Source organism: Penicillium verhagenii (genome assembly GCF_028828195.1).
Source record: "Penicillium verhagenii strain IBT 33310 chromosome Unknown utg000009l_segment0_segment0, whole genome shotgun sequence".
NCBI classification, from domain to species: Eukaryota; Fungi; Ascomycota; class Eurotiomycetes; order Eurotiales; family Aspergillaceae; genus Penicillium; species Penicillium verhagenii.
Genome location: NW_026643173.1, coordinates 364,581 through 389,922, shown reverse-complemented (window position 1 = coordinate 389,922; position 25,342 = coordinate 364,581). Strand labels below are relative to the sequence as shown.

The 25,342-nt window shown below is 47.6% G+C and overlaps 10 protein-coding genes across 10 annotated transcripts; 3 read left to right on the top strand and 7 right to left on the bottom strand.

The window, feature by feature from the left end:
• Window positions 1-796: 796 nt before the first annotated feature.
• On the bottom strand, window positions 797-1,109 carry N7466_009211 (uncharacterized protein; the record flags this gene model as incomplete). The annotated part of the gene is made up of 2 exons (XM_057168600.1): window positions 797-933; window positions 1,022-1,109. 2 exons carry the CDS (start codon window positions 1,107-1,109, stop codon window positions 797-799), a joined length of 225 nt encoding a protein of 74 aa, XP_057017306.1.
• Window positions 1,110-2,751: 1,642 nt separating this feature from the next.
• N7466_009210 (uncharacterized protein) lies at window positions 2,752-5,789 on the bottom strand (the record flags this gene model as incomplete). The annotated part of the gene is made up of 2 exons (XM_057168599.1): window positions 2,752-5,364; window positions 5,421-5,789. 2 exons carry the CDS (start codon window positions 5,787-5,789, stop codon window positions 2,752-2,754), a joined length of 2,982 nt encoding a protein of 993 aa, XP_057017305.1.
• Window positions 5,790-6,322: 533 nt separating this feature from the next.
• On the bottom strand, window positions 6,323-7,267 carry N7466_009209 (acetamidase/formamidase family protein; the record flags this gene model as incomplete). The annotated part of the gene is made up of 1 exon (XM_057168598.1): window positions 6,323-7,267. The coding sequence occupies one exon, from the start codon at window positions 7,265-7,267 to the stop codon at window positions 6,323-6,325; it is 945 nt and encodes a 314-aa protein (XP_057017304.1).
• Window positions 7,268-8,586: 1,319 nt separating this feature from the next.
• On the bottom strand, window positions 8,587-9,789 carry N7466_009208 (PP2C family serine/threonine-protein phosphatase; the record flags this gene model as incomplete). Its single annotated transcript, XM_057168597.1, has 5 exons — window positions 8,587-8,969; window positions 9,034-9,136; window positions 9,194-9,488; window positions 9,544-9,653; window positions 9,724-9,789. The coding sequence occupies 5 exons, from the start codon at window positions 9,787-9,789 to the stop codon at window positions 8,587-8,589; spliced, it is 957 nt and encodes a 318-aa protein (XP_057017303.1).
• Window positions 9,790-10,399: 610 nt separating this feature from the next.
• On the top strand, window positions 10,400-11,446 carry N7466_009207 (cytochrome b5-like heme/steroid binding domain-containing protein; the record flags this gene model as incomplete). Its single annotated transcript, XM_057168596.1, has 1 exon — window positions 10,400-11,446. One exon carries the CDS (start codon window positions 10,400-10,402, stop codon window positions 11,444-11,446), a length of 1,047 nt encoding a protein of 348 aa, XP_057017302.1.
• Window positions 11,447-12,737: 1,291 nt separating this feature from the next.
• N7466_009206 (peroxiredoxin-like family protein) lies at window positions 12,738-13,591 on the top strand (the record flags this gene model as incomplete). Its single annotated transcript, XM_057168595.1, has 2 exons — window positions 12,738-12,941; window positions 13,043-13,591. The coding sequence occupies 2 exons, from the start codon at window positions 12,738-12,740 to the stop codon at window positions 13,589-13,591; spliced, it is 753 nt and encodes a 250-aa protein (XP_057017301.1).
• A 322-nt stretch (window positions 13,592-13,913) lies between these two features.
• On the bottom strand, window positions 13,914-14,439 carry fkbp3 (peptidylprolyl isomerase family protein FPR2; the record flags this gene model as incomplete). The annotated part of the gene is made up of 2 exons (XM_057168594.1): window positions 13,914-14,082; window positions 14,213-14,439. 2 exons carry the CDS (start codon window positions 14,437-14,439, stop codon window positions 13,914-13,916), a joined length of 396 nt encoding a protein of 131 aa, XP_057017300.1.
• A 304-nt stretch (window positions 14,440-14,743) lies between these two features.
• Window positions 14,744-16,575, bottom strand: N7466_009204 (Glycerophosphoinositol permease 1; the record flags this gene model as incomplete). Its single annotated transcript, XM_057168593.1, has 6 exons — window positions 14,744-15,423; window positions 15,476-15,844; window positions 15,901-16,052; window positions 16,119-16,235; window positions 16,292-16,341; window positions 16,423-16,575. The coding sequence occupies 6 exons, from the start codon at window positions 16,573-16,575 to the stop codon at window positions 14,744-14,746; spliced, it is 1,521 nt and encodes a 506-aa protein (XP_057017299.1).
• A 650-nt stretch (window positions 16,576-17,225) lies between these two features.
• zrfB (low-affinity Zn(2+) transporter ZRT2) lies at window positions 17,226-18,284 on the bottom strand (the record flags this gene model as incomplete). The annotated part of the gene is made up of 1 exon (XM_057168592.1): window positions 17,226-18,284. The coding sequence occupies one exon, from the start codon at window positions 18,282-18,284 to the stop codon at window positions 17,226-17,228; it is 1,059 nt and encodes a 352-aa protein (XP_057017298.1).
• Window positions 18,285-19,380: 1,096 nt separating this feature from the next.
• On the top strand, window positions 19,381-20,166 carry N7466_009202 (uncharacterized protein; the record flags this gene model as incomplete). Its single annotated transcript, XM_057168591.1, has 2 exons — window positions 19,381-19,609; window positions 19,691-20,166. 2 exons carry the CDS (start codon window positions 19,381-19,383, stop codon window positions 20,164-20,166), a joined length of 705 nt encoding a protein of 234 aa, XP_057017297.1.
• Between the last annotated feature and the right edge of the window lie 5,176 nt (window positions 20,167-25,342).

Sequence of the window (25,342 nt, the reverse complement as noted above, 5' to 3'; positions counted from 1 at the left end):
GCCAAAACCAGAAAACTCCGCATATAGTGATACAAGGAGATACCGTAGACATGGAAGCAGGGGGATCAGAGTGGATCCCCCTTCCCCAGTGCCCAAAGCTCTGTCACTTTGGGGAAAAGCGAGAAAACCCGGGGCAAAATCCAAAGAGGAAGCACAAGAGAAAAAGCAAATAAACCCCCCCAGCAGCAGGAAGGTCGGCCAGCTAAGCAGTGGACTTTTTTTTTGGACGTGGACAGGATAGCTCAAAAAAGAGGAAGCGAAAAAGGGCTAGACTCGCCCAATCGGGTCAGGGGCGAAGATCATTGAAGATGGCGGTGACGAAGAGGCGTCCGTCTTTACCCCATCCCTTCTTTCTGGCAGCTGGAATGGATGGACCAATTCCAGACTCCCAAAAAAAGGGGGGAAAGAAACCGAAATGGTCTAAGACCAGATTGTAGTAGAACCTCGCGTAACTTCGGGATACGCGAGACCAACTCCTTTGGATTTTTTTGGGAGATTTTTTTTTTCTTTCTTTTTTTTTCGGGGGTGTGTTGCCGTTGATCATTGCGGCACCGCCTCACTTTCGTTTTCAAAGTCGCATCCTCTTTTTTGGTGCTGGTCACGTCCAGGTCCAAGTTCAAGTCCAGACTTCTGCCGGGGAAGCCGCGCGGATAAAATCAAAAAAGGAAAAAGTTGGGGAAAAGGAGATCAGGAAGACAGATGACCGGAGGCTGACTGGTCTAGTCTTTAGCGCTCCCTTTCTCCCGCCTTCATCGGCTTGCTGCTGCTGGAGGAATTGAAAGCTGCATATGCAGAACTACTTCCAGCGTTGTTTGTCCCAGTCCGATGGACGTGTTTCGTCGTAGATTTGGCCACCTTTGTTGTGCACGACAACCGGGGGTTTGCGGACGGGATTGGCGGTTACTGAACGCGTCTGCATTAGCCGGGCTGGATCTGGAGATCGGGTGGACAAGGGTATGGGATTTGGTGGGCTAGACTGGGGGGAAGAGGCTTGGATAGATTGGAGGGATCGACAACATACCTCTGACTTCTGTAGCAATGACCTGACCACCACTGCTGCCTCTGCTGGCTAGAGTGGAATTGGAGTCGTTGGTGACCTTGTGTGGCATGGTAGAAGAAGAGGTAGAACAAGATAAGGTAGGGGAGGTGAGAATTAATGAATAATGTGGTCTGATGAAGCCCAGTCTCTCTTCCAGTGTTGAACAGCGAGCGAACGAGTCCAAGGAAAGTCAAGGCGATTCACGATATAGTATATAAACGATAGAAGGTAAAGAAGAACAAAAACAACAAAAAGTTGAACGAGTTGGTGGTTGAGTTGGTTTAAAAAGATTAGTATAATGAAGCAAGAATGGAAGTAGCAGCAGACGGGCCCTTTTGTATACCCCCGGGGCCATTCCCAATTGAGCGCGCATCTGATCTACAGAAAGCGTATCGTGTCGCCAGGGAGCTCTAGTACTGAGAGCTTCCACGGGAAATGGATCAGCCCCTTGACGTATCCGGTGCCTGGTAACCGTCTAGTACGGGAGTACAAGTGATGTTTGTTTCTATTTGTGAAAGTCGATTGATTGGTTCTGATCTCAAGCCGAAAACAGGGCAGCCAATCCCCTTTCCTCCTGTCATACACAAACTGAGAGAGAGATGGAGAACTTCGTACGACGGGTGGATCCAATAATGATGAGTCAGCCATTCCTGTGGTTATTTCTGTTTTTTATGACGCAGATTACGGGAATGAACTAATGAACTACTATGAATTACCCTCCATTACAGTCCATTACGCACAAGCCAAACCCAATCCAGCCTAGATCAAGTATTTATCCCGTATATTTTAGGCCGTAAATTTGCTCAATTCGAATTCGCTCATACTAGTCAGTAACAGTCTTACATGGCCATACACCTACATTTAGTCCCAAACTTACCATAGATACAGTAACAGACTACTTGGTTGCATACATGAGAAATTCCTCAGCCTCACCGCTCTAAAGCAGGGATTACATGCTATGCGCATTGCGGCCTATTGCCATCGCGTCAATTAAACACTTGGATCGAGGTTCAGGCAAAATGTGATGTCAATGATGTTCCAGGGGGATTCTCTCTCTCTCTCTCTCTCTCTATCTCTCTATCTCTCCCTTCACCGACTTCTGGGTCCACTTGGGTCCAGAATTCCCTTCCCCCAAAAATTATTCAGGTACCAAACATTTGAAGTTGATCATTGCGGATACCTATAGATAGTTGCGGATCTTATCCAATAGAAGTATGGGGATCTAGATGATCTACCTTGGTTTTAATGGGGAAAAGAAGGTCATGAGGAAGATTGACCGCATATAGAGTACGGAGTACAAAGCACATAATTCATGCACAGCTGGCTTGATTGGGTTGATTGGGTCGATTGTCTCTATACCCCGTACTACGTAGTGTGCATTGTCGTCCCGGGGATGTGCGTCACTTCTCAGACCGAGATTTCCTGCGGATCCCATCTGACCTCTCTCTCCCATTCAATTGTTGCTTGGGCAGCCTACGAGTCATAGCATTCTCCTCTTCTACTCCACTTCCACCATCAATGCAGAATGAGCTGGCCAGACGTTGGATTGGGTCCTCACGCAGCTAAGTTCGGAAGAAGTCCACAAAATCCCTAGATAGTAATTATACATGTTTAACAAGAACACCCCCCCCCCCCCCCAAAAAAGATATTTTTTTTTAGATAATTGAAAAAAAAAAAAAAAAAAAAATGAAAGTCTAGTTCGCTCAATTCTACTACGTACTTGGCCCGCCCTCCCGCTTCATCCGCTCCTCCCATCCATTCATACTCCGCCGGATTCCCAAGGTCCGTCGCCCCGAAGCTTGGGCTTGTTGACGAACCGTGGTCACGGTGGTCGTGTGAAAGGTCATTGATCGGACACCGCGAGTGGAGCTCTCCTGTTTCACCTCTTCCGCCCTGGTCCCTGTGTCCACTGTGTTGTTTTCATTCGCAGGCTGGGCTAGCATCCGGGCAGGTTTCACCGCATGTGTGGACGGAGCCGCCAGCCACGTGTAATTGCTAGGCTCGCCCGCTTCCAAGGTCGGTCGTGTAGGCTGCAGTGGCCGTGGCTGGAGACGGTGGGAAGATAACGTAGGCGGAACACTACCAAAGCCCGGCCGGGGAGTTTTTGATGTCAGCTGATTTTGTCGGGCTAGTTGCGTTGGCAGACTGGTTGGGGCGGACGCTTTCTTCGGGGAGGATCCTGGTCCACCGAAAAAGTTTGAGATATTGGCTTGGCTCAGTCCATCTTTGCGAGTGGTGGTAACATTCTTCTTCACCTGACTGACCGGCGCTGATTCCGTGGCAGCCTTGGATGTGCTTCCTGTTGTTGCCTGACTATTGGTATCCGGGTTGGCCGTGATATAGTCACGAGCAGACGAGAAACCGGAGGCACCGAGCGTGGTAGATACCATGAAATTGGAGGAGTTGCCTATACTACCTTGTCCACCTACAGACATGTAGGTGGTGGTAGTTGCCTGGTTGATGTCCGAACGACGTCTCTTAGGGTTGGGTTCTCCCGAGTCCGCTCCCAGGGATGTCCTCCATTCAGAGTCGCCACCCTTATCTTTCTCTTCACCTTCAGCCGTCCATTGGTCATCCAGGGTTGAGGGAAGAGATCCCAGTGACTTGTACATGTCTTCGACAGCGGGTCGCGGTCGTCCCAGAATATCGGCAATAGCGTACACGACATTTTCCAGCAATTGGGGACCAATCGGACGAAAGCGAGTCTTGACCAATTTCGGGGGAAGGAATGGTGTCAATGTGGTGGTCGAATCTTCTCCTTCACCCATTCGAGGCTGTCTTAGTGGGATACTTAGATACAATAAAGCTTGGGCTCTGGTCATCGCGACGTAAAGCAGGCGCCTCTCCTCCTCGATAACTTCTGCCCGGGAATGCGGGATGCTTCCATTGTATACGGCAGGGATGAACACAACGGGCCACTCTAAACCTTTAGCAGCATGAATGGTGGAAATTGTTATTTTTTCCGTTACCTCCTCGCCGTCGTCTTTTTTAGTCGCCTCGGTCGCAAGGGCAACATTAGCCAGAAAACGAGAGACGGCCTCTTCGCCGGCATGCACTTGCTGCTGTTCTATCCCCTCGATCTCAGGGAGATCTTCCTCTTGGCCCGGGTCATCGTTTGAGAACGCGGCGTCGTTGGCTTGGCCCATTAACTCCTTAACGTTCGCCCAGCGACCGTCTTCATCCAACGGATACGTTCTGACAAGATACTCTTGAAATGAAAGGCTCTCTGTGATGAATTCGAGAAGCACTCGCGGAGCCGAAGCATCTTCACACTCCTGTAGCTTCTGCTTAGACGCGTCAATCAATTTCATCAGTGAACAGAGTCCCAGCTCTGCTGCCTTTTGTAGCTTCTTCTCGGTCGACCGACGGCCTTGTATAACGTCTTTGATGAACGTCCAGAGCGGAATACTGGCTTTCTCCGCACCGGTGGTAAGCTGCTTGATCGTCTCGTCTCCAATTTTTCTTGGTGGAATATTAATAATACCAAGCAACGCGTCGGTGCCATCAGTATGACTGACCACCCTCATGTAGTTGATCAGGGTCTTGACCTCCGTTCGATCAAAGAACTTGCGACCACCAACCATTTTGTACGGTATACCGGCGCGCCCAAATGCTGTTTCGATCCGAGTCGATAGTGAAGCGGATCTCAACAACACTGCAAAATCAGACATGCGCAGAACACCGCCTGTCATGGCCACGCATCTCTTGATCTCGAGAACCATCCAATTGGCCTCTGCATTGGCATTGGGGAGCTTTCTGAGAACAGGCATAGTTCCGTGAGAATGGGTCGGTTGTAGTTTTTTATCCGGACGCGCGGTATCTTGTTCAATGACTTCTTGGGCAGAGCTCAGAATTGAAGCCGAAGATCGATAGTTAGATTCCAGAAGCACAATAGAGGTGTTTGAGTATCGGTCCTGCATCCTTTTTAGATTTTGAATCTCAGCCGAGCGAAACCCGTAGATGCTCTGATCAGGATCCCCGACAATCGTGATGCGCCGATTCTTCGCCGCAAAAAGATTCATCAAATCATATTGAATGATATTTGTATCTTGAAACTCATCCACTAGCACTGCTTGCACATTTGAGACGCAATCCGGATGCTCTCTTAGAAGTTGCACGCATCTTACGAGCAGATCGTCGTAATCTAAGAGGTTTGATGCAGCAAGTCCCGCTTCATACTGGCGGTAGATATCAACCAGTTCCAACTCCTCAGCTTTGGCTCGTTGGGCCAATTCATCCGGACCGATTCCATGGGCCTTGTGGCGAGAGATTCGACCTTGTGCAGCCTTGACTTCAATGGCTGACTTGAGCCGTTTGATGATGCGCTATCGTATTATAAGCAATGTAACCAGCAAATAGCACAAATTATGACTTTACATACCCGAAGAATTCCCCGACTATCGTCTGAATCTGCAATTCCAAACCCCTTCCTTAGACCAATCAAATATCCATACTTGACCAGATACCGCCGACAAATAGAGTGAAAAGTACCCAGAATCAAACGCGACTGCACGCGTTCTCCAACCAGCTTCGAGAGACGCTCTCGCATCTCACGACTCGCTTTGATGGTAAACGTACAGCAAATAACATCTTGAGGCAAGTATCCATGATGGGATAGAAGATACGCGACGCGTGCTGTCAAGGTCTTCGTCTTCCCAGACCCTGGTGGAGCAAGAACTTGCAAAACAGGATCAGATGATGAAACCGCCTGTCGCTGAGCAGAATTGAGACCATCGAGGACGGGGTCCATGATCCATGACCTCTTTTGGAATATGGGGGGGGGGGGATCTCGAGGATCCGCTTTTGGTTGGTCGCCGAGTACGCGACAACACGCGCTGTCATGTGACGTCCAAGTATGCATAATTCGATTACAACATTTCAATGGCATTTTGTTATGAGAGAATAAATGCAAGGGGAAAGAGATAAGCATTTCATTGTCACATAATTCATGTTGTCCCGGTCGCACATGGTTGGATGCCTTGTAGAGGCGCATTTACTTCTCGTCCATTCCTTAAGAAATTCCGAATTCTCAGTATGCTAGTATTCATACTCAAGTTTTGAGCATTTGAATGTTCATGATCATTGGTTCTTTAATATGCATTAATTATATCTGGGTCATCACTCTGCTTCTTCTGACACGACAACAGAAAGCTCATGCAATGGTTATATTTACAAAAAAAAGAAAAGAAAAAAAGGGCACAACAAGTCATTCAAGCACCTTCGGGTATCACGTCGCGATTTTTCTCTTTTGAAACTCTCCTCCAATCAAATCGTATCCCAAAATTAACTGAAAATACCCAGTTGAACACTCATCGATACCTCGTAGTTAGGCACGTTGACAATTTCGACAATTTGCAAGTCGCCGGCAACACTTGCCAGGATATAGGCTTCGCTCCGTGTAAGACCCTTGGTGGAGACCAGCCACTGGATAAGGTTCTGCGTGGCGCTTTTCGCAGCCTGGAACAAGTCCGACGATACTCCAAGAGCACCGTAGGTTCCCAGATCCGGCAACTGATTAGGTATTTGAGACCGGGGCGGGGTCTGGTATTGGGGTGCAGTCACCCAAGGCTGGTTCTTGCAAACCTCGAAACGAAGGGTGGCTCGAATGGGAGTTTCGATGGCGGTGCCACAGACCTCACCGAGACCCTGTGCGGCGTGTCCATCACCACAGCTGAAATAGGCACCAGCTGTCTGAACGGGCAGGTATACAGTAGAACCAACACTGAGTTCGCGGCAGTCCATGTTGCCGCCATGGTTTGTTGGTGGAACGGTTGAGAGCTCGTCGTCATTACCGGGGGCCAGCCCCATACATCCGAGGAAAGGTCGAAGAGGAATTCGCATATTCTTGAACTGTGCGTAGCCCTTCTCGCGGTCGAGTGACCAGATCTTGATTTCGGGCTCTGTGTATTCATCGGCTAGGAGACCGAAGCCGGGAATGATAGCGGACCAACCCCAGTCAGCGACTTCCAGGTCAAGGACTTCAATCTTAAGAACGTCGCCGGGCTGGGCATCTTGCACGAAAATTGGGCCGAAGACAGGGTTGGCGAGGCCGAGATCCAAGGTAGTGATAGCGGAAGCATCCGAGTTTGGTGTCAGTTGGCCGTTGCTACTATCGATCGCATCAAAGGTGACGGTCTGGCCAGATGAGACAGACAATTTAGGTGTAACGTTTCGAGACCACTTGGTATGACCGCAGTCCCTCCCAACATGGAAGTTGCTCCAAGTCATGTTGCCGGAGGCCGATTTTGTGTGAGTGTGAGTCTTTGTTGAACTCATTGGGATTATCAAGGGTTGCGAATGGTAAGTGAATGTGATGAGGAAAGGGCGGGAATGGCCCTTGTTTTGAATTATTATTTTTTGGGGGGAAATTTGGAACCGGAGGTCCAGGCACAAAGGTGAAATGGCGAGATTCTCTTAAAGATTGACCGTTATGGAAGGTGGTTAGTGCCGAATCTTACTCATGCTTGACTATCGATGATCTCCACCTTGAACCGATTCATCGCCTGCCTAATCAGGTGTGTCGGGGAATTTGCAGATTGTGCCGCCGATAGTGGCCCCTTAGTCCCCTTTGTTGGAGCCTCTGGGGTTTGAACAGTGAACACACGGGCTTTCAAGGGCACAGACGCTCTGCAGTCTATGGTTGGTGGCGGAGGAGCGGTGGTCCACTCCGACGGAACCAAGCGACTTTTCAATGTTGGAACAAACTTATCCGCCTGCTTAATTGGTACTTGTCGTCATCGTGGAGATAACCTTGTCAAGCGGGGACTCCGAAGGGATTCAAGAAAAAAAAAATTCAAGTCTGAGTCAACAGGGAGAACGATTATCCAGTGAGCTTTTGGTTTTTATTAGGAATATGAGCATTATAGAACACACAAGCAACATTGAACATTGAACAGTATTCGAGAAACATTTCAAATAGATATCTATTTGAACACCCTTTTTTAGTTTAGTCGGAAATTTTAATCAATTTTAAACTCTGACATCGTGCATAGACGAAGTAGGGTGGTATACGAAAGCAACACGAGGGTACGCCACTTAGCGAAGAACAGATTCCTGTAATGGTAAACCGTCCGGGTTATAGATTGGGTGCACGCCATCCGAGTGGAGAAGAAGACAGATTTTTTTTTCTTAGGTATTCATATTTGGGGTAATTGGAGTTGAGAGACTAGAAATAGAAATAAAACTAAGTATACTATGTACCTAAGTATAGTATATACTAGAGTATGCTAGTAGGCTGTAGTGCTCATAAATCCTTCTAGTATCAATGAAGAAGGACATGAAGATAAAACAGAAAACGAGATAAAAACGAGATAAAAAAGAGTAAGAAAAAGGGTTAAAAAAAACCACCTTCTTCATCCGGATAAGCCGAGTGATATTCTTCGCTCTCATTGGTCGTTTGCAACATGCATAACACAATCTCCGCAGGGTGGAACCCGCTTCCCGGTTAACTTGTACACTCAAAACGCTACTCATATTTTATGTTCGTGCTCTACCTTTGAATGATCTCAATGCAAGATTACATACGGAGTACATATAACACCCCATATCTAAGATCTCTGTCCGTCCAACATGACCACAACACATGAAGCATTATCACTCTTCTTAAATCGAGCATTGTTGGTGGCCACCTCACTGGCAATCTCACTGGCCCGCTTCCCCCGCATCGCCAACTTCATCACGTGTTGAATCAAGGCCACGTCTTCGGTATGATCACTGACTCCGTCCGATACAATCACTAAAAGATAACGTCGGTCCGCCTGCAATGTTCGTCGCGAGGTAAATGGATCGTTGGATAGGAAATTCCCGACAGGAGCGGATGATGATGAACCGCGCCTTGCTGCGCCAGGCCAGGAACTTTGGTCCTGGCCCTCATTGACAGGGTTCTTATACTGCAAGTCTCCTAGAGCGCGAGACATATTCAGAGATCCTACTAGTTTGTATATTCGTCATTATCTTTTTCCTCGGCTAACACGGGTAAACGTATATATACTCACCGAGCCGAGCAGTGCCGCTAAGCGTAGAGACCTGGCCCCCAGCTTCTTCAATGCGTTGCTTTTCACTGGGTAGTTCTGGCTTGTGTGCTTCGGTGAGTCGGCACTAGTACATATCTGTTAATTTTCCACCTATGATGTACAATATCGGGGGCCCGCGCACAATATGATAGGGACGATTCGTTTTGGGATCTCTCTCCGCCAGGATAACGTGCGAATCGCCTAGGTTAGAGACAACGAGCTCGCCCTGGGTCAGGTTCACTAGGCATAACGCTGCAGTGGATCCGGAGATTGCAGGCTCGGCCGTATCATGCTTGAAACTCTCCAGCAACAGGGCATCCTCGTCTGCTAGCGCAGCTTTGATAGCGGCGGCGTAGTCTCCCTTTTCAAACTCAGGTCGCTTAGCCAGCAGATAGTGCAACCTCTTGCTGGCGTGCTCCGACACCAATGCAGACCCACTACATATCCAGTCAAAATAAGGAAGGTGAGGGTTGCCCCCTGAGAGATCCTTACTGGCCATCGTATATCGCAAAAAACGCTATCTTGTCCTTCGTTTCGCCGGGGAATTGATCCGGCAGGACGATCGTGCATCGGTCTTCCTGGTACTTTCTCGATCCTTGGGCCTGCCTCAAAGAGTAATCAGTCGGATGATCACCAGCTGTGGGGTTTTCGCGTCGTGGTTGTTACACATACCTGACCTACTCCGACATCAAAGAGCACCACCGGATCAGATGTCGACATGACTGTTTTCCGGAACATTTGATCCCTCACAGCATGTTAGCCAATTGTGTGAAAATAATCCTGGAGGTTCAATATACTAACTCTGTACGAACTGAGCTTCGGTTATTCCGTCGCCTTCCAGTGATGGTGGACTGACATCATGAACGCCTCTTCCTATATGAATTTTATTGATAGAACATCGAATGGTTTTTCTATAAATACACATTAGAATTTCATCGGTGTTTGAACATGAAGGAACCGCCGATAGCGATCCTTGGATTAGATATTTTCTCAATTATGCTCCCTTGTTCCTTCAATGCTAGAAGAAATTTGAAAACACATAGGATATAGTAGCACTTCATACTACATCACGGATTTTGTCACGCAGGCGATGGTTTTTACTTGGAAGGTTGGAACAAAGAAATCATTTGCAATAAAAAAATCGGGATGTATTGTATCAAGAGGCCTTGGAATCTTGATCACCTTAAAACGAACTTGTATATTGAGAATTTGAGATGTTTCCACTTGATAGATTGGGTGCACAGACCACCTGGGCTCCGAACGAATCGGGGCGAAGATGACCAGGTCCAGAATCACATCTAAAACCCTTGAATCTTTCAATTCTACAATTCTACCTTGGAAGTCCGCTATGGGCTGGGTAGGTGTGGCTACACTTGCCGCGACTGCAGCATACTTTCTCTATCGCTACCCTCCCCGAACTTGGACCTCTGTCATCCCCCCACCGGACTCCAAACCCGACGCTCCTTCTGCCTCATTCGAATCTGAACCGAACAAGAACAGCCCCACGACCCCTCCATCCCTGGAGAAACACATAGAAAGCCCACAAACCACCCCCAAGGCATCAATACCAGAACTCTCTCCGCCGGTGCTCGCTGTTCCTACGCTGAATCTCGAAGACTCCGACATCCGCATCGTGACTGAGCCACCGGCGCAATCTAGCATGAATGGAACAACACAACAGGTGGAACAGGTAGCGTCAATCGATCGCAATGAAACAACGACCGAACCTCAACGAAAGCCACCATCCCTTGCACCGCTTTCTTCAAATCCCACAAGGCCTGCAAAAACTTCATCCCTGATGCCTCCGCCTCCGCCTCCAGGCCCACGCCTCCGTCAAACACCCCAACCCAACCGAGCCCCCTCTGGAGGCCTCGCACCACCGCGCGTGAGTGGCTCCCCCCGCACACCACTGTCCCCAGCGGCATCAGCGCGCCTCGCTCCAGCCGGTAGTACGGGTCTAAGCAGCAGCACTTTAGCGCCCGCGCCACTATCCCTGAAGAAATCCTCGTCCAAGAAAGTTATTCTCGATCCAGGATTTTCGCCTCTGGACTGGGCTGCACTCGCTGCGAAGCCGAACAATCAGCTCCGAGGAAAGGACGTCCCACCCGGATATCTAAGGATTACGCCTTCTATGCTGAAAATGCAGAATGGGCGCAAGGGCCGCGATGCGTGGACTTCGTACCAGGGCAAGGTGTACAATATAAATCCCTATATCCCGTATCACCCTGGTGGAAAGGGTGAGCTGTTGCGGGGTGCGGGTAAGGATTCGGGCCAGCTATTCCAGGAAGTTCATCCTTGGGTCAACTGGGATGGAATCCTTAATGAGTGCATGGTTGGGATTCTGGTGTCTGAGCATGATTCTCAGGCTGAGAATGCACTCGATGCGATGGATTGAGCTTGAAGTTATGCAACTTGCTCGGAATCTGCCGTAATCTTCCGTGAGATTGGATTGCTTGTGACAAATGAGGAATCCTCATGCGTTGGGCACCGGAACTCGGTACATCAAGATTGCGAGACTTCACTCGGGCTCTGTATATGTGGATTCCACTGCCCGGTGAGTATTTTGTTGATTATTGTTCATATTATCTATAGTTAAAATACCCACATGCATGTTGCTTTTGTTGAATCTTGGCCACTGTACAAATAGAATCAAATACCACATTATTCCAAGATTCGCAAGTTCAAAAGCGCCAAAAACCTTGGAAAATATCCCGAATTCTATATTTAATTAATACTGTCGCCTTGAGACTGATTTGCAAGTGCAGATTTGCGGCATGTGCTGCGCAGGTGGCCAATGAGAGATTACACCCATGGATACCATCCATGCACAGCAGTGCATGCCCTGCTGCCCATCAATACAATAAGATGGCGGTCAGTTTGAGAAACCTGAAATATTTCAACATTTGAATACAATTCAATGTTTAGAAATCTTGGATTCAAAGCTAAATTTCTCAACCTTGGATGATAGGGAAACCTAGAGGATCTCATTCCTAGTACAGTCCATAGTGGATTTCACCCACATGTGCATGAATGTTGATCCTAACTGTACCTAGTAGGTATCTATTACTGTAACAATGACTATAGAGTATGTATAACCTACTTCGCCTAATGCATCTACGGATCCTTTTTCCAGAGTAAATGGTGAATAATGAGGGTCTCCTTTGTTAAATAGTGGATCCCACGGCCACCATCTAGTATCATCACATTCAATGTGATACATATAATCTATACAAAAAAGGGATAAACCTTAGTAAAGACCAACATCGCCTGTGTAACACAGAACGTCATACCGCTTCTACAAAACTGAAGGTGGGATGGAGTACTACCTACTCAGAAGAAGATCCTACCAATGATTCCAAGGTTGAAAGAATTAGGGAAGAACGCCACCGAACATTGCATGGAACCCCTTGGATTTTGATGACTTGTCCAAAGCAATGTCGATCTGATCTGATACGTGACGATCAATATCGCCGCTGAGGTACTAACCCTACTAGCGTTGCTCAGACTTTTAGCCCTTCCACCCCTCGACGTCCCCTCAGAGGCTTTTTTACCTTCACCCATCCCATTTTACCTATCAGCCGTATACAGCACTTGAGTGCTAGATATCTGAGCACCTCGCCATGAAGAACCATAGCAAGTCTATACATGGTGTGCGAAAACAAAGATCATATTACTCCAGCTCCACAATGACAGCAGCAACTCAAGATATCGATTCCAAGCACGAGTCCATAGAACTCGACGCGACGCCTTCTGCACAAACCCTGGACAAGATTGGCGAATATACAGTCCTAGATCGAATGGGAGATGAGCACACGTTCAAGAGCATCTATGATGGTCCCGATTCCGACAACCGGGTTCTAGTAGTGTTCATCCGTCACTTTTTCTGTGGGGTAAGTTATCGCAAATGCCCACCTACATATGCCTCTCTATCAGAAGTACAGCCCTGAGGGGTACTGATATGCGCATTGGCTAATGAAATATGAAACTTTAGAGCTGTCGAGAATTTGTGCGCGCTCTTTCCAACACAATCACCCCATCCTACCTACAAAACCTTCCTACCCCTACCTCCATCGTCATAATCGGTCTCGGAGATCCCGGTCTTATAGACTCATATGTTAAACAGACGAGATGTCCGTTCCCCATCTATGTTGATCCAACAATGAATCTATACAAAGACCTTGAGATGGTGACATCCATTTCCTTGGGTGCGCGTCCGGAGTACTTCCGTAATTGCATGGCTTGCGTTGTTGCGCAGTCGTTTGTCAATTGGATGAAGCATATGGGTACTGGGCTTATGACGAAAGGGGGGAATACGGGACAGAATGGCGCAGAGATGCTCTTTGAAACAGGGGAAGATGGGAAAAAGACTGTTACTTGGTTTCATCGGATGGCCAATGCGCGAAATCATACTGGGATGCCTGGTTTGCGGAAGGTACTTGATCCTGAGGGTTTGGTTCTGGGGAAGAAAGCTTGGACTTCAATCCAGAACATGAGCTTGAAGACCCCCGAGGTCCGAATCCAGGCTGGAGAGTCAGTTTGATATATCATATGCAGTGTTTGGTCTGAATGTTTATTTATTACCACTCTTGGTGCTGGGTTATAAGCGGAGTCAAGGAATACCTAAGTGTAGATAATCTCATTTGGAGACAATAAAGATTTTCGGGATATTTCATAATCTATACAGGAAAAGCCGCATAGTATCTGGGTATCTGGTATGAATAAAGCGGTATCGGTTGGAAACGAGTTCCTACCACATAATTGATCGACGACCACGGCTGAATTCGTCCAGGGGTGTCCATCCAATAAAATCATCACAAGAGCTGATCCCCATAAAGCAGCCCATATTAACATTTAATAAATATTTACAGCTCATCCTTGTCAACGCCATCGATGGCGACCAACTCAGTCTCGAAGATCAGAGTCGAGCCAGCGGGGATGGGGCCAACGCCACGGTCGCCGTATCCGAACTCCGGGGGGATAGTGAGGGTGCGCTTCTCGCCAATGCACATATCGAGGAGACCCTGGTCCCAACTAAAAAGGAAGAAAAAAGAAACAGTCAGTCAACGAAATGCAAGACGAAAGTAGGGACGGCGGTGTCAATTGAGCCAATCATCCTCCAGGGTAGATTCAAACTCAATCGTTCGCTGCTTCAGAGACTCACCCTTTGATAACACGGCCGGTTCCCAGCTTGAAGCTCAGCGGCGCATTGCGATCGTAGCTGGCGTCGAATTTGGAGCCATCCGCTTGTAGTGTTCCGCGGTAGTGCATGGAGACACCGTCTCCGTTCTGAGTCTTGCGGGTGCACTCGACTTTGTGGGTGACTTCGATGCCGAGTTCGGCGGCAACGGCCAAAGAGGCAAGGGACAGAAAGATGGCTGTGAGACGCATTTTGAAGTTGTGGATTGGGGGTCCGGAAGGTGGTTGAGAGATTTGGGGAGTTGGGAAAGGGAGAAGAGGGGATTCAAGAGGAGAAGGCAACGTGGGCGGAGTAGGTGCGGAGGTGTGGGTCTCTATCCTCTATCAGGTTGGGTGGGCCGTGGGAGTCGGGACTTGGTACGGAGTAGATTTTGAATGCAATGTAAGTACCAAGGGAGTAGTAATGTCTCTTTCTTGTACACGGCAAAAAATGAAAATTTGGCTTCCAATTATAGCAAGTGGTATTCCTAAAAACTAGTGTTTGTCGCTCTAACGGTTAGCCCTCCTTGATGAGCGCCTTGTCAAGGGTGATCGCTGGGGGAATTCCCTGGTCTGCTTTGGCTTGGAGATCAGCTTCACCCATTGCACCATCCCAACCTTTGGAAACAAGGTAATTACGAAACTTCTCATCGCGCAGTCGCAAATCTTCACCCGAGAGATCGGGCACGAAGAAGTAAGTCACTAGAACACCTACAACCCCACATATTGCTGCAATAATGAACGTCCAATTCTTACCCAGTCGATTCTGAATGGGCGTGAATGCTTGAGTTCCAACAGCAGCACCTGTTTTCCCGATCGCTGCCGAGATTCCATAGCATGTTCCTCGCACACCGGTGGCATACGACTCCGAGGAAAGCAAACCAAGCATATTTCCGGGGCCAAAGTTGCCAGAACTCTGCATCAGCCCGTAAAAAACGATGAAAAGCGGGACGATCTTGGTGATCTTATGATAGGCGCAGCCGATAATTAAGCCAAAGACTAGATACCCGGTAAAGCCGATCATCATGATGTTCTTACGTCCAACCCGGTCACAAAGAATAGCACCAAGGAAGACGCCTGGAAGAGCGATTGCGCCGAGTAAAAGCTGCCATTCAGCCGTCGAGCGGATTGTACCGTTTGTGACAACCGATGAAATGATTGTACCTGAGAAGACCCCGTTCGGAAAGGTGACAAAGTCTGTGCAAAGAATCAGTTCTATACTTGGCATTGGGTAGTCAGCAGATCTTACCATAGAGGAACCATGCACCACAGGTGCCTATTAGCGATCTCCAATAGTATCGAATCACGAGCACATAAGGGACATGCTTCTTGATCGCACCTCGACGGTAGAGTGCCGAGTTTAGCATCCGAAAACGAAAGTAGAAGATGGACAGTGGCCAGATACATCCAATTCCAAAACACACCCGCCATACAGTACTATAGTGGGACTGTCCGCAAGCCATCAGTACGATCAGGAAGATCGAAACTGCAAACGGTCCACCAAATGACAATGGAAAGTTGGTCACCATTATGAAGGCTGGGCCACGATGCTTTGGGGTCAAGTCATTGGCAGATTCGGAGGCCGATGTCGATGATGCAGGGTACTCGCCGCCGGCACCTAAGTTCGTGTGAATCTCCAGAATCGAGAATCCAGATCATGTGGAACAAGCATACCGAATCCCACGACACCACGCGCTACCGTCATCATCCAGAACATGCCGTCGATGGTAACTCCATGAGATGCGGTAGCGAGGATTCCGCCAATTACAATCATAATAGTAGTAAACACGATGGCTGTCTTGCGACCAAGGTAGTCACAAGTGAGACTAGTTTCGTGTTAAGGATGTCTGAAGAAGAACTTGAAGACATTCATGTACGTGGGAGACTCTTACCCGATGACAAACTGACCGATAACCTCACCAACCAGCAATGCATTAGACACACGAGTGCTCACGGTCGAGGTATACTCCTTCGGGTATTCTTTTTTGAGAAGAACATTTGTCATTGTCCTATAGATGAAATGTGAGCTCACTGGTATGGTTTTAAGTAGAGATCAAATACTCACATAAGGTTGTTCTGGTATCCATCACTGATCAGGGCAAAACCGCTTGCAAACTACCCATGTAAAGGAGTTGTTAGCGATTTGATCATTGTATAATGATAGATTGCAATCCAATTTAATTTGATAGAACTCACAATTGTAAAGAGGTCGGACAAACTTTGGCGCTTGTTCGAGACCTCATACGAGGGATCGTTATCAACTAGGCTAGCGCTGGGAACCTCGGATTTTGTGGCACTGAGCTTGGAATCCGGGGCGGCGATCACGTCCGGAGAGTATCTGGTCCTCATTTTGGGCAGTGGAAGAAATGGCCGTAGTGAGGACATGGGGCGAGAGGAAGAAAAGAAGACAGGGCCGGGAGAAATATGAAGTGAGAGACGGTGTGATCCTTATCAGAGCGGGGATTTTCCGAGGTTGCAAAGCTAGCTTCTATCCCCAAGGCCAAGCTTCGGCGATTGCCAACCCTTTGCGGATAACATAGACCAAAGAAGTTCAAGCGACCGGGTTTGGCTCGATCTACATTCCACTTGTCAGCCACGTTTGTCTTGTTTGGGCAGTGATTGGCGGAATGCGGGGGTGGATATGATGCGGGTCTTATCCTTTGATGTTGTTACTGAAAATAAGATTCGTACTGTCGCGTGAGCGATTCATAGAGATGTTTTGAGGAGGAGAAACTTGGAATTTGACTAAAATGGATCGTGACAGATTTCGCTCTAAATAATGTTCGATGCGGGCACAATGTCAAATTGCATTCCTCTGTGGAAGCAAGAAAAAAAGAAACGCCGAAGTGTGAACCAGTGGGTATCAAATGCATGTTCACGGGAAAATCCCAAAAGTGTGTAGTATATGTCCTGGGACACAATGGTCCCCTTTTTTTTGGCTGAAAGTCATTTGCAGGTCGTAAAGGGTTTTTCAAGTCAAAGGGCAGGTAAATCGAAGATTATGCCCATTTACCGAGCAGCGCCATGAGGGCAGCTCCCATACATAACAACAGGAAGGCGAGAAGCACGTCGCGAATAGGAGCCTGGCGCATGGATGTACTGAACATGAACTCATGCGCCATCAACTCGACTAAAGCGGTGTAAATGAGGATACCAGCGGAGATGGAGTCAAACACGCCGGTGACAATTAGTGTCTTGGCCGAGTTCGGTGGGTAGCTCTGACGAATACCAAGACCAATGGCAATGGCGATGGGAGTCGACAAGCCAAAGCCTAAACCAAGTATGTAGGGTGTAAAGCGCTTGGATCTGGGCCAAGGTACTTGGGCAAGACGGGCGCCAAGACCCAAGCCCTCAAAAGTCTGGTGGAAAATGAGGACAATGTACAAAGTGATGAATTCAGTTCCGGTCACAGCGAGGGTGAGGCCAATGAAAACCGAATGGAAAATGATGCCGAACTCCAAAATGAAGATTGATGTAAGCTGGGCAGTGTAGTCCTCGATAGCCTGTCTTTCTTTCTCGGAATCGTCGGCATCATGGTGCTCACGTGTGTGACCCAGATGATCTTCTCCCGGAAGATAGTTCTTGCTCTGGCTCACTTCCTGGGTAATTGGGACCGCAGCCTCGATCTGGACATGGGAATGTCCCTCTTCGTCGTGCAGGTGACCCGTACCAAATCGAGCAAATCGCATCACCATCAATTCCACAAAGAACAGAACCACAATTGTCATGAGAACAATGGCCTCGACCCAGCTGTATTCCGTGATGATACCAGTTAAACAATCGGAGGTCAATGCTTCCTCAGCTGGGGCCAGCAGATGGATGAAAGCGGTCGCGATAATCACACCAGAACCAAAGTATTTAGCAATGAAAAAGGCCCATGAGGGGGCACCTCCCCGCTTGCTGAACCTCTTGGCGACGACGGGGAAAAGTGCACCAAATGTCGATCCGATGCAAATGACGAAGATAGAGGAGATTCGCAGGCCCATGTGACCGTTGTAATCATTGCCGCTGGAGCAAGTGTCCCGCTTGACAACGGCATTGAATGCCTCCATCTCCATATTGATTATATGACTGGTCTCTCTTATCGAGGGTCTTTTGGGTCGCTGGGAATGTGGATCCCCGGATAAGATCTCGACGGTAGATCTTATGAGGGTCAATTAAGATTAAGGAATCCGTCGACAAGGATTAATCAGATCAAACAAACGAGTGAGCACCTTGAGAGAAAAGTGGGCAAGTTCGATTTGACGTGGAGGGGTAGAGATTGGGAATTCCGTGTGGGTGCTTGGCTGCACTGTCCGTAACCCCCAAGGTCCTCAAGTAAAGGCGAGACGGACCAATGAGTAGCGTGGAAGACAACCAGGTAGGCCTGTCGACTATGGAAGGCTAAGGCAGAGGATGCAGAAAACTCAACGCATGAAGAGAAGAACCAAAACTATCTTGGCAATGCAATTGTGTTCAGCGCGTCGTGATTTAGTGATTTGGGGTAAATCTGGATTTTCCGGATTGGTCTTCCGAAGACCGTTTTGGAGTACGGAGTACCTTGGTGGCCAACCTCACACTGTCGTCCGATGTGTATGAATAAGTAGAGAGAGTGATTGGACGATCAGCAGGACCTCTATGTGAAAGAAGTTGAGAAATAAGGAATGTTCAAAAAAAAAAATTGCGGAATTTCATAGCCGGTTCGCAGCGGGGAAGCAGAGTGGGATCCATGGGGACCTTGGGGGTTGGGAAGACGTAGTTGCGGGTGTACCTGGTACTTGGCGAGACATGCAATTTTTGGTGTGCTGAGAAGTACCCGGTACATCTCTCTTTTTTTTCTCTCGGAGCAGCGAGTGAGGACCTTGGGAGACAAGTTAGTCTCTTTCCGTCTGCGGCAGTATCACGTGGTAATCAAAAGACTCACTACTATATATTAAAGCAAAGAATGACCTCTTGATTAGAATTGCAAGCATGCAAGCAATTGGAAATAGGCCAAAGTTGTGAAGAAAGTTGGTCTTTGCAATAGTCGTCAGGTTCAAGTTAAAAGAAAAAGGTGTCAGGGATGATTGACGCTCTTCCCCCCAATCGCCAATCAGAACACTCTGGGGCGAAGCTTGGCAGCGGTTAACTCACCTTGCGCCCGAGCTTCTTCATGATCCCTATCTCTACGTCACCATGGCTCCCATCCGCCGTTACCTACGCATCACCAAATATTCCGTGCTTGAATGTCGAATCTATCTCGATAACCCTTCTGACAGTCGATGGCTTCTTAACTCACAAGATCCTGTTCTTCCACGCGTTTTCGACGTGATCCGCCCTTTGGTGTTACCGAAGCTACGCGAAGAGAATGAGCGACGGTGGCTTCGAAAAAAGAGCAAAGTCACCAAGGATGTCATCGCTGAAGGTACAATCGTCTTTTCTTTCTTTTCCTTTTAACCACCCTGTGAGAAATTTTGAACTTTGGCTAAATCACCGCGGTGTACAGATGATTTCGAAGTCGGCATCTTCCTTCGCGAATCGCGCACTCGTCATTCCCTCTTGACACGAACCAAAACCTTCGAACAGCCGGGGAAAAAAGAAGAGGATGGAGAATCGAACACACTTTTCACCGTAGCTGACCCTGCAGATGCAGAAGTCATCGACAGCGACAGCGATCCTGAGTTAAATTTGAGCGATATCCCTAAGGCGACCGATGATGGCAATACAGACCAGGATCAGCCGTCGCGGAAGAGAAAGAGGAACAACCAGCCCACGGGCGCAATGGAGACTGAAGATACGGATGAGAAAAAGCTGGGGTTCAGCACCCACTATGAAAGCTTCAATATCTCGGGATGGGTGTTGTGCCTGCTGATTTCACGTAAGGGTAACCAAGCAAGGCCAGTTGTTGCAAACTCGGAGCCAAAGCAGCCATTGATGGAGCAATGGATTTCAACGCAAGCACAAGACGCCGGCGAGAATTAAGCGTGTCTTGGTCTGAAGCCCCTCGTCTGAAACATGGAGGAGGGGGTGGTTTTCTTCACGATCAAGCTTTCTCCGCATTACACGGACACCTGCGGTGGTGGCGTGATCAACCAAAGGTCTTCCTGTCACACATACCTAAAATACAGAGTTGCAGCCCTACCGAAAAATGCCTCTTCACTTGTCGCGCTGAGACCTCTCTTCTGAGAAACAGGCTTCTTATTTTGTCATAGCGCATATGCTCCTTGTCACGCGTCATTTCCCATGACGACCAATGCCCTGATCATCGACGAACGGGCCGCTGCAGTGCGCCCTGGGGATGCAGTCAGCTTATTCGGATAACTTACATCCCAGTGTGTCGGTGGAAGGCTTTTTGTTACGCAGGTGGCGGATATGTATGCCATTCCCTGGGTCGATGTGCATGGCCAGGTTTCTGGAACCGCCCAGATTACAATTGCCGAGAGAGGGATTTTATTTTCGCCCACAGCTGTGGCTGTGGAGATAGTATACATATACGCACATCATAAGACATCAAACCCCGGCAGTACCCAGCTGAGAAGATTCGGTTTGCCATGTCTTGGTTCGGTTAGCAAAATTTCGAATTCTGCACGCCGCACCATGACTTGGGTTTTGTTTCCCGGGTTTCACTTCCCCTCGGAAAGGCGGTTCAGACTCATCTGGGTCTCCCATGAACGGCTGCAAGCATATCGCATGTGGCGACCTCGGCTCTTTTTCCAGAAGATGTAGAAGACTAGAAACAACATCCAGTGGAGCATAATTTGAAACCACCCGTGCCCTCCACTTTCTTCCCGTGACCACGGCATCTCGGAGTGTCTGTGTACACGGCAGTGGTGACCAATCCATACCACGGGAGACAGAGAGAAAGAGAAAAAGATAGATAAACGAAAAATACACACCCCTGACTGGTCGGGTAGAAATGGAATTCCAAAATATCTGGTGACGAATGTCTCGCGATCAGACCGGTAATCTTGGCACCAACCGTGTACTGAAGTACTCCGTACTCTCCGTACATTATGTTCTCTCTGGAATTGTATGGATACATCGTGGATCTCGTGGATATTCACCACGTGCAGTTCCCGCTACCGAACCAAAAACGGTAATTCGACCTGAAGATCTACTTCCCCGAATCCTGGAAGAGATTCAGAAAACAAAGAACTTTCCCAAAGCACCCGCTGAACCTTCATCTCCATCAAAGAAACCAAAAAAAGAAGAAGGAAAAGAAAAATCCTCCGATTTCCAATCGCACACACTCCTTTTCCCCGAAGGCCTCCACACCTATTTCCAACGGTGCGGAACGACAGATGGATACTGCTCCATCGACGGTGGGGACTCGTGTACCTCACTAAACCCGATTTGAGTCGTTATTGAAGTTTGGAACTCGTTAGCGTGACCAATTTTTCCTCTGTCCTGCTATTTTCCCGTTTTCTGTCCCCTGTCGCCACCCTGGTTCTCCACTTATTACTAGTGTTTTCTCTTTCTTTGGGGATTGTGGGAACCGCTTAAGCCGCGAACTTATGCCAGGTACCCGTGTTCTGTGGCCACTTTGCAAGGTTTGTCCAGGTACCGTTTCAAATCCCGTTCCTGATACCATACCACGTTACCATATAGGGCTGGGGTCATGTGGCTCGCAGGATTTGTCTTATTTGTCATTTGTCTGATTGGGAAGAATAAATGTTGAATTTCTTTTCTGATCTCCCTTTTTATTGTACGAATAGGATTTCGGGAGTGCGGAGATCATAACCTTCCGGGGTTCTCGGAGACTTTGACGTCTCCGATTTGGAGAAAGAGATCGGACGATGATTTTCTTTCCCTTGGCCATTCAGTGTGTACGAAGTAGAGTATTTTCAGCTGCAATCAATATCCTGTCCCCTCCGTATTTAAGCACGCAATGGGGGACCACGCCACAGCTTGCAGGTAGATCCTATTATTTTGAAACACCGATCTACCCCTCAGTCTCCCCCCCCTTCCCCCGTGATGTACGTGATCAACCGGGTTGCGTCTGTGATGAACTGCCATACTGTGTCCTGATTCGCTTTGGGATGGGTACATACGAACGATCATCCGTCTAATTTTTTCAAAAATTTGCGCTTTGTCCTTGTGTATACTCTGTACATATACTGAATATACCCTTGTACATCATAGATTACATAGATATGAGAATAAAATGACGATATGCAATCTACGCTAGGATGCTGCCGATTGCCAATGTATTTCTTGCACACTAGCCACGATTATTCCTCTAACGGAGAAGGTTCGGTGATGTTCTCCGTTCACGCACGAGTCAGGACCGCAACATTGAAATCTTGGGATAGGGCTTTTCTTCCAAAGTGACTGTCGCTAAAGGTTAAAAAAGGGGGTTACAGGAATAGGTTCAATCACCCGCACTCTATTTGCTGGGCGTTACAGATTTACGGGTATGAACCATGGATGGTGATGGGTCCCGAAGGAAATCCGAACGGTGATGTTCGAGTTTCGGTTTTTTTCAGTTTTTTTTTGTGGAATTTTTGGAATTTTTGAATTTGGTACTATCGGATGTATACTCCAATAAGTGACATAATAATACTCAAAGCTCCATAAGATATGAGTTTAATTTGAGAAAGAAAAGGAAAAAAAAGCAAAGAAATAAACAGGCAAAAAGAATCAAGGTACAGAGTAGAATGATATTCGTTATCTATACTGTTTGGCATACTGACGTGTCATATCAGTTGCAACACGACTCAGCCCCTGCGCCACGAATTGAGCCGATGAGCAAAGTTACCATACGAATCGGCCATTACCCGGTAATCTCGAGGCTTTTGATTTGATTTTCGGTTTCTTTTCTGTATTTTTTCTGTCTTTTCTTTATCTTTTACGATCGACAATTCCGTGTACATCTCATGGACCCTTGACATGTTGTCCCGACCCCGTCTTACTGCTTACTGCTTTTTCTCTGTACCTCTTTTCTCTCTCGATCTGGCGATTCCCGTTCAAATGTTAGGTTCAGTTGACTCAGTGCTTGGACCTATTTTCTTTGACTTTTTGCCTTGGGAAACTGAACATGGGGTTGCACTTGCACCAGGGAAATTATCCTATTTCTTCTGATTAAGTCTTGACAAATTCTGTGGTTTTTTTTTTATATATATATATTATTTTCAAATCAAATAGTAATCAAAATAATCATATAATCATACGCATCCGTTTCCTCCGCTCACCGCATCGGTCCTGATGGAGACATTGGTGGAGCCACGGGAGATTGCCCATTACCAGTTGTCACCTCGCGTGGTTTCATGCGGATGATTATTTGCTGGGAAGTTACGCCGTGAAACCAGGTAAACGACGCGAGGACTTTGTAGCTTTACAACCCTGGTTATGAAGAGTCGGGTGTAGGGGAAGAGAGAAAATAAAGAATCAAGGAATCATATTTATGGAACTTTTTTTTTTAAAAAAAAAATATCAATTTGAATCAGGACTGTGAAATGTCTTTAATTTAAAAAAAGAAAAAAAAAGAAAAAAAACCGAGAAAAGAAAAAAAAGAAGAAAAAAGACAACTCCACCCCCTATACCCTAATCCACTAGTGGTTCACCAACGACAGGCAAACGCCACACGGGAGTCCCGAGTGGGGAGCTTCTAGAAAAACTAGAGAATTTCCATTGGATTTCCAGTTGGGGCTGCATTATTCATCGGAGTCAATCGTAATTAATTCCTACGTCAGATCAGGTGGATCCTCAGCCTCCTGTTCATGGCAGGGATGTGAGTTGGGAAAGGGTTAGTTACTCGGCACTAGTAATTTAGTCCTACTGTAATCATTTTGGGATTCTGCTATAAGAGTAATCACTTCCTCGCTTTTTTTTCCTTTGATAAATCATCACTTCCCCAAGACAACTTTTTTTCCTCTAAACCAAAAGGCTCACTACCCCAAACACCAACACCACTACAACACTACAACACTACAACACACCACACCACACCAACCTCTCTCCAATCAACATGCCTTCCGTCGGATCTTCTCAGTTCCCTCCCTGCCCCGGTCCTCCACCCAAGGGCCCTCTCCCTCCACTGCCGAAATAAACAAGACCTTTCCCCAATGAACTGTCATGACTCTGGCGCTCGTTCAATCCTGAACGTCCGCTCACGACCCCCTTGGGAGGCCTTCTCTCTCCGGCATGGATATGAATGACCTCGACTTTCGACCTGGTTTCGGCTTGACGATTCTTTGTTCTCGGATCAACTACCATTTTAATTCTCCACCATCCCCGGCCCCTCTCTCTTTTACGATACCACCAACCCTGTATCGAAAACCAAAACACAGGGCGCGCGCACCCTGGCCTTTCTTTCTATCACTCGCTTTCACCCAACCCCCAAAAAAAGCAGAGCAGATTCGGAGCATACAGGAAACTCGACCCCGCGCCCTAAAGAGACGAGAATCGGTCCCAAATCCCACAGCTCCTCACAAATACGAGCTCAGTTCCGGGTGGCCCATATTTCATTTTTCTTCACAAATCTCACTTTTTCGGTCTTGACCTGGGATTGGGGACTCCGCGCCGGCGCTAGGATTTTCTCCACCCTTTGATGTCTCCCGCATAGCCACTTTAATTTTTTTTTCGTGTTTTTTTTTTCTTCTTCTTCTTCTCTTTATCTCTTTTTTTTTCTCCCAATCATCTTTTCTGGATTTCTTTCGCTTCCAGCGTCTCAAGTTTCAAGTTTCAAGTTTCGCGACGCATCTCCCGGTGCGGGGTTCAATCTATTCGCGAGCTTCTGATGGCTTTGACGCGCAGATGCGGAGAATATTGCTTCTGCAGATGCATTCGACGAATGACCGGCAAGCAAGCCTTCGTCCTTTGGAAACCAGATTTGCATTGCGATCACCTTTGCATCATTCTCCGTTGAATCTCCGCATTTCCGATCTATTTCTTTTTCTCTTTCTTTTTCTCGCTTTCTTGTTTTGCATGCCATGACTGTTTGGCCATCTTGACGGATCTTTTTTTGTAATTTTTTTTTCTTTGTTTTCCTTCTCGTTCTTTAGCCGCATTGGGCCGAATCTGAATCAACGGCATGTATCATAGACTTAATATACCCCAGAGCAATTTGTCATTTTTTTTTTATCTGTTTATCTTTTCATCTTTTTATCTTCTGAATGTCGTGCATTATCTCCACCCCCGGGATTTTCCAGTAGTTTCA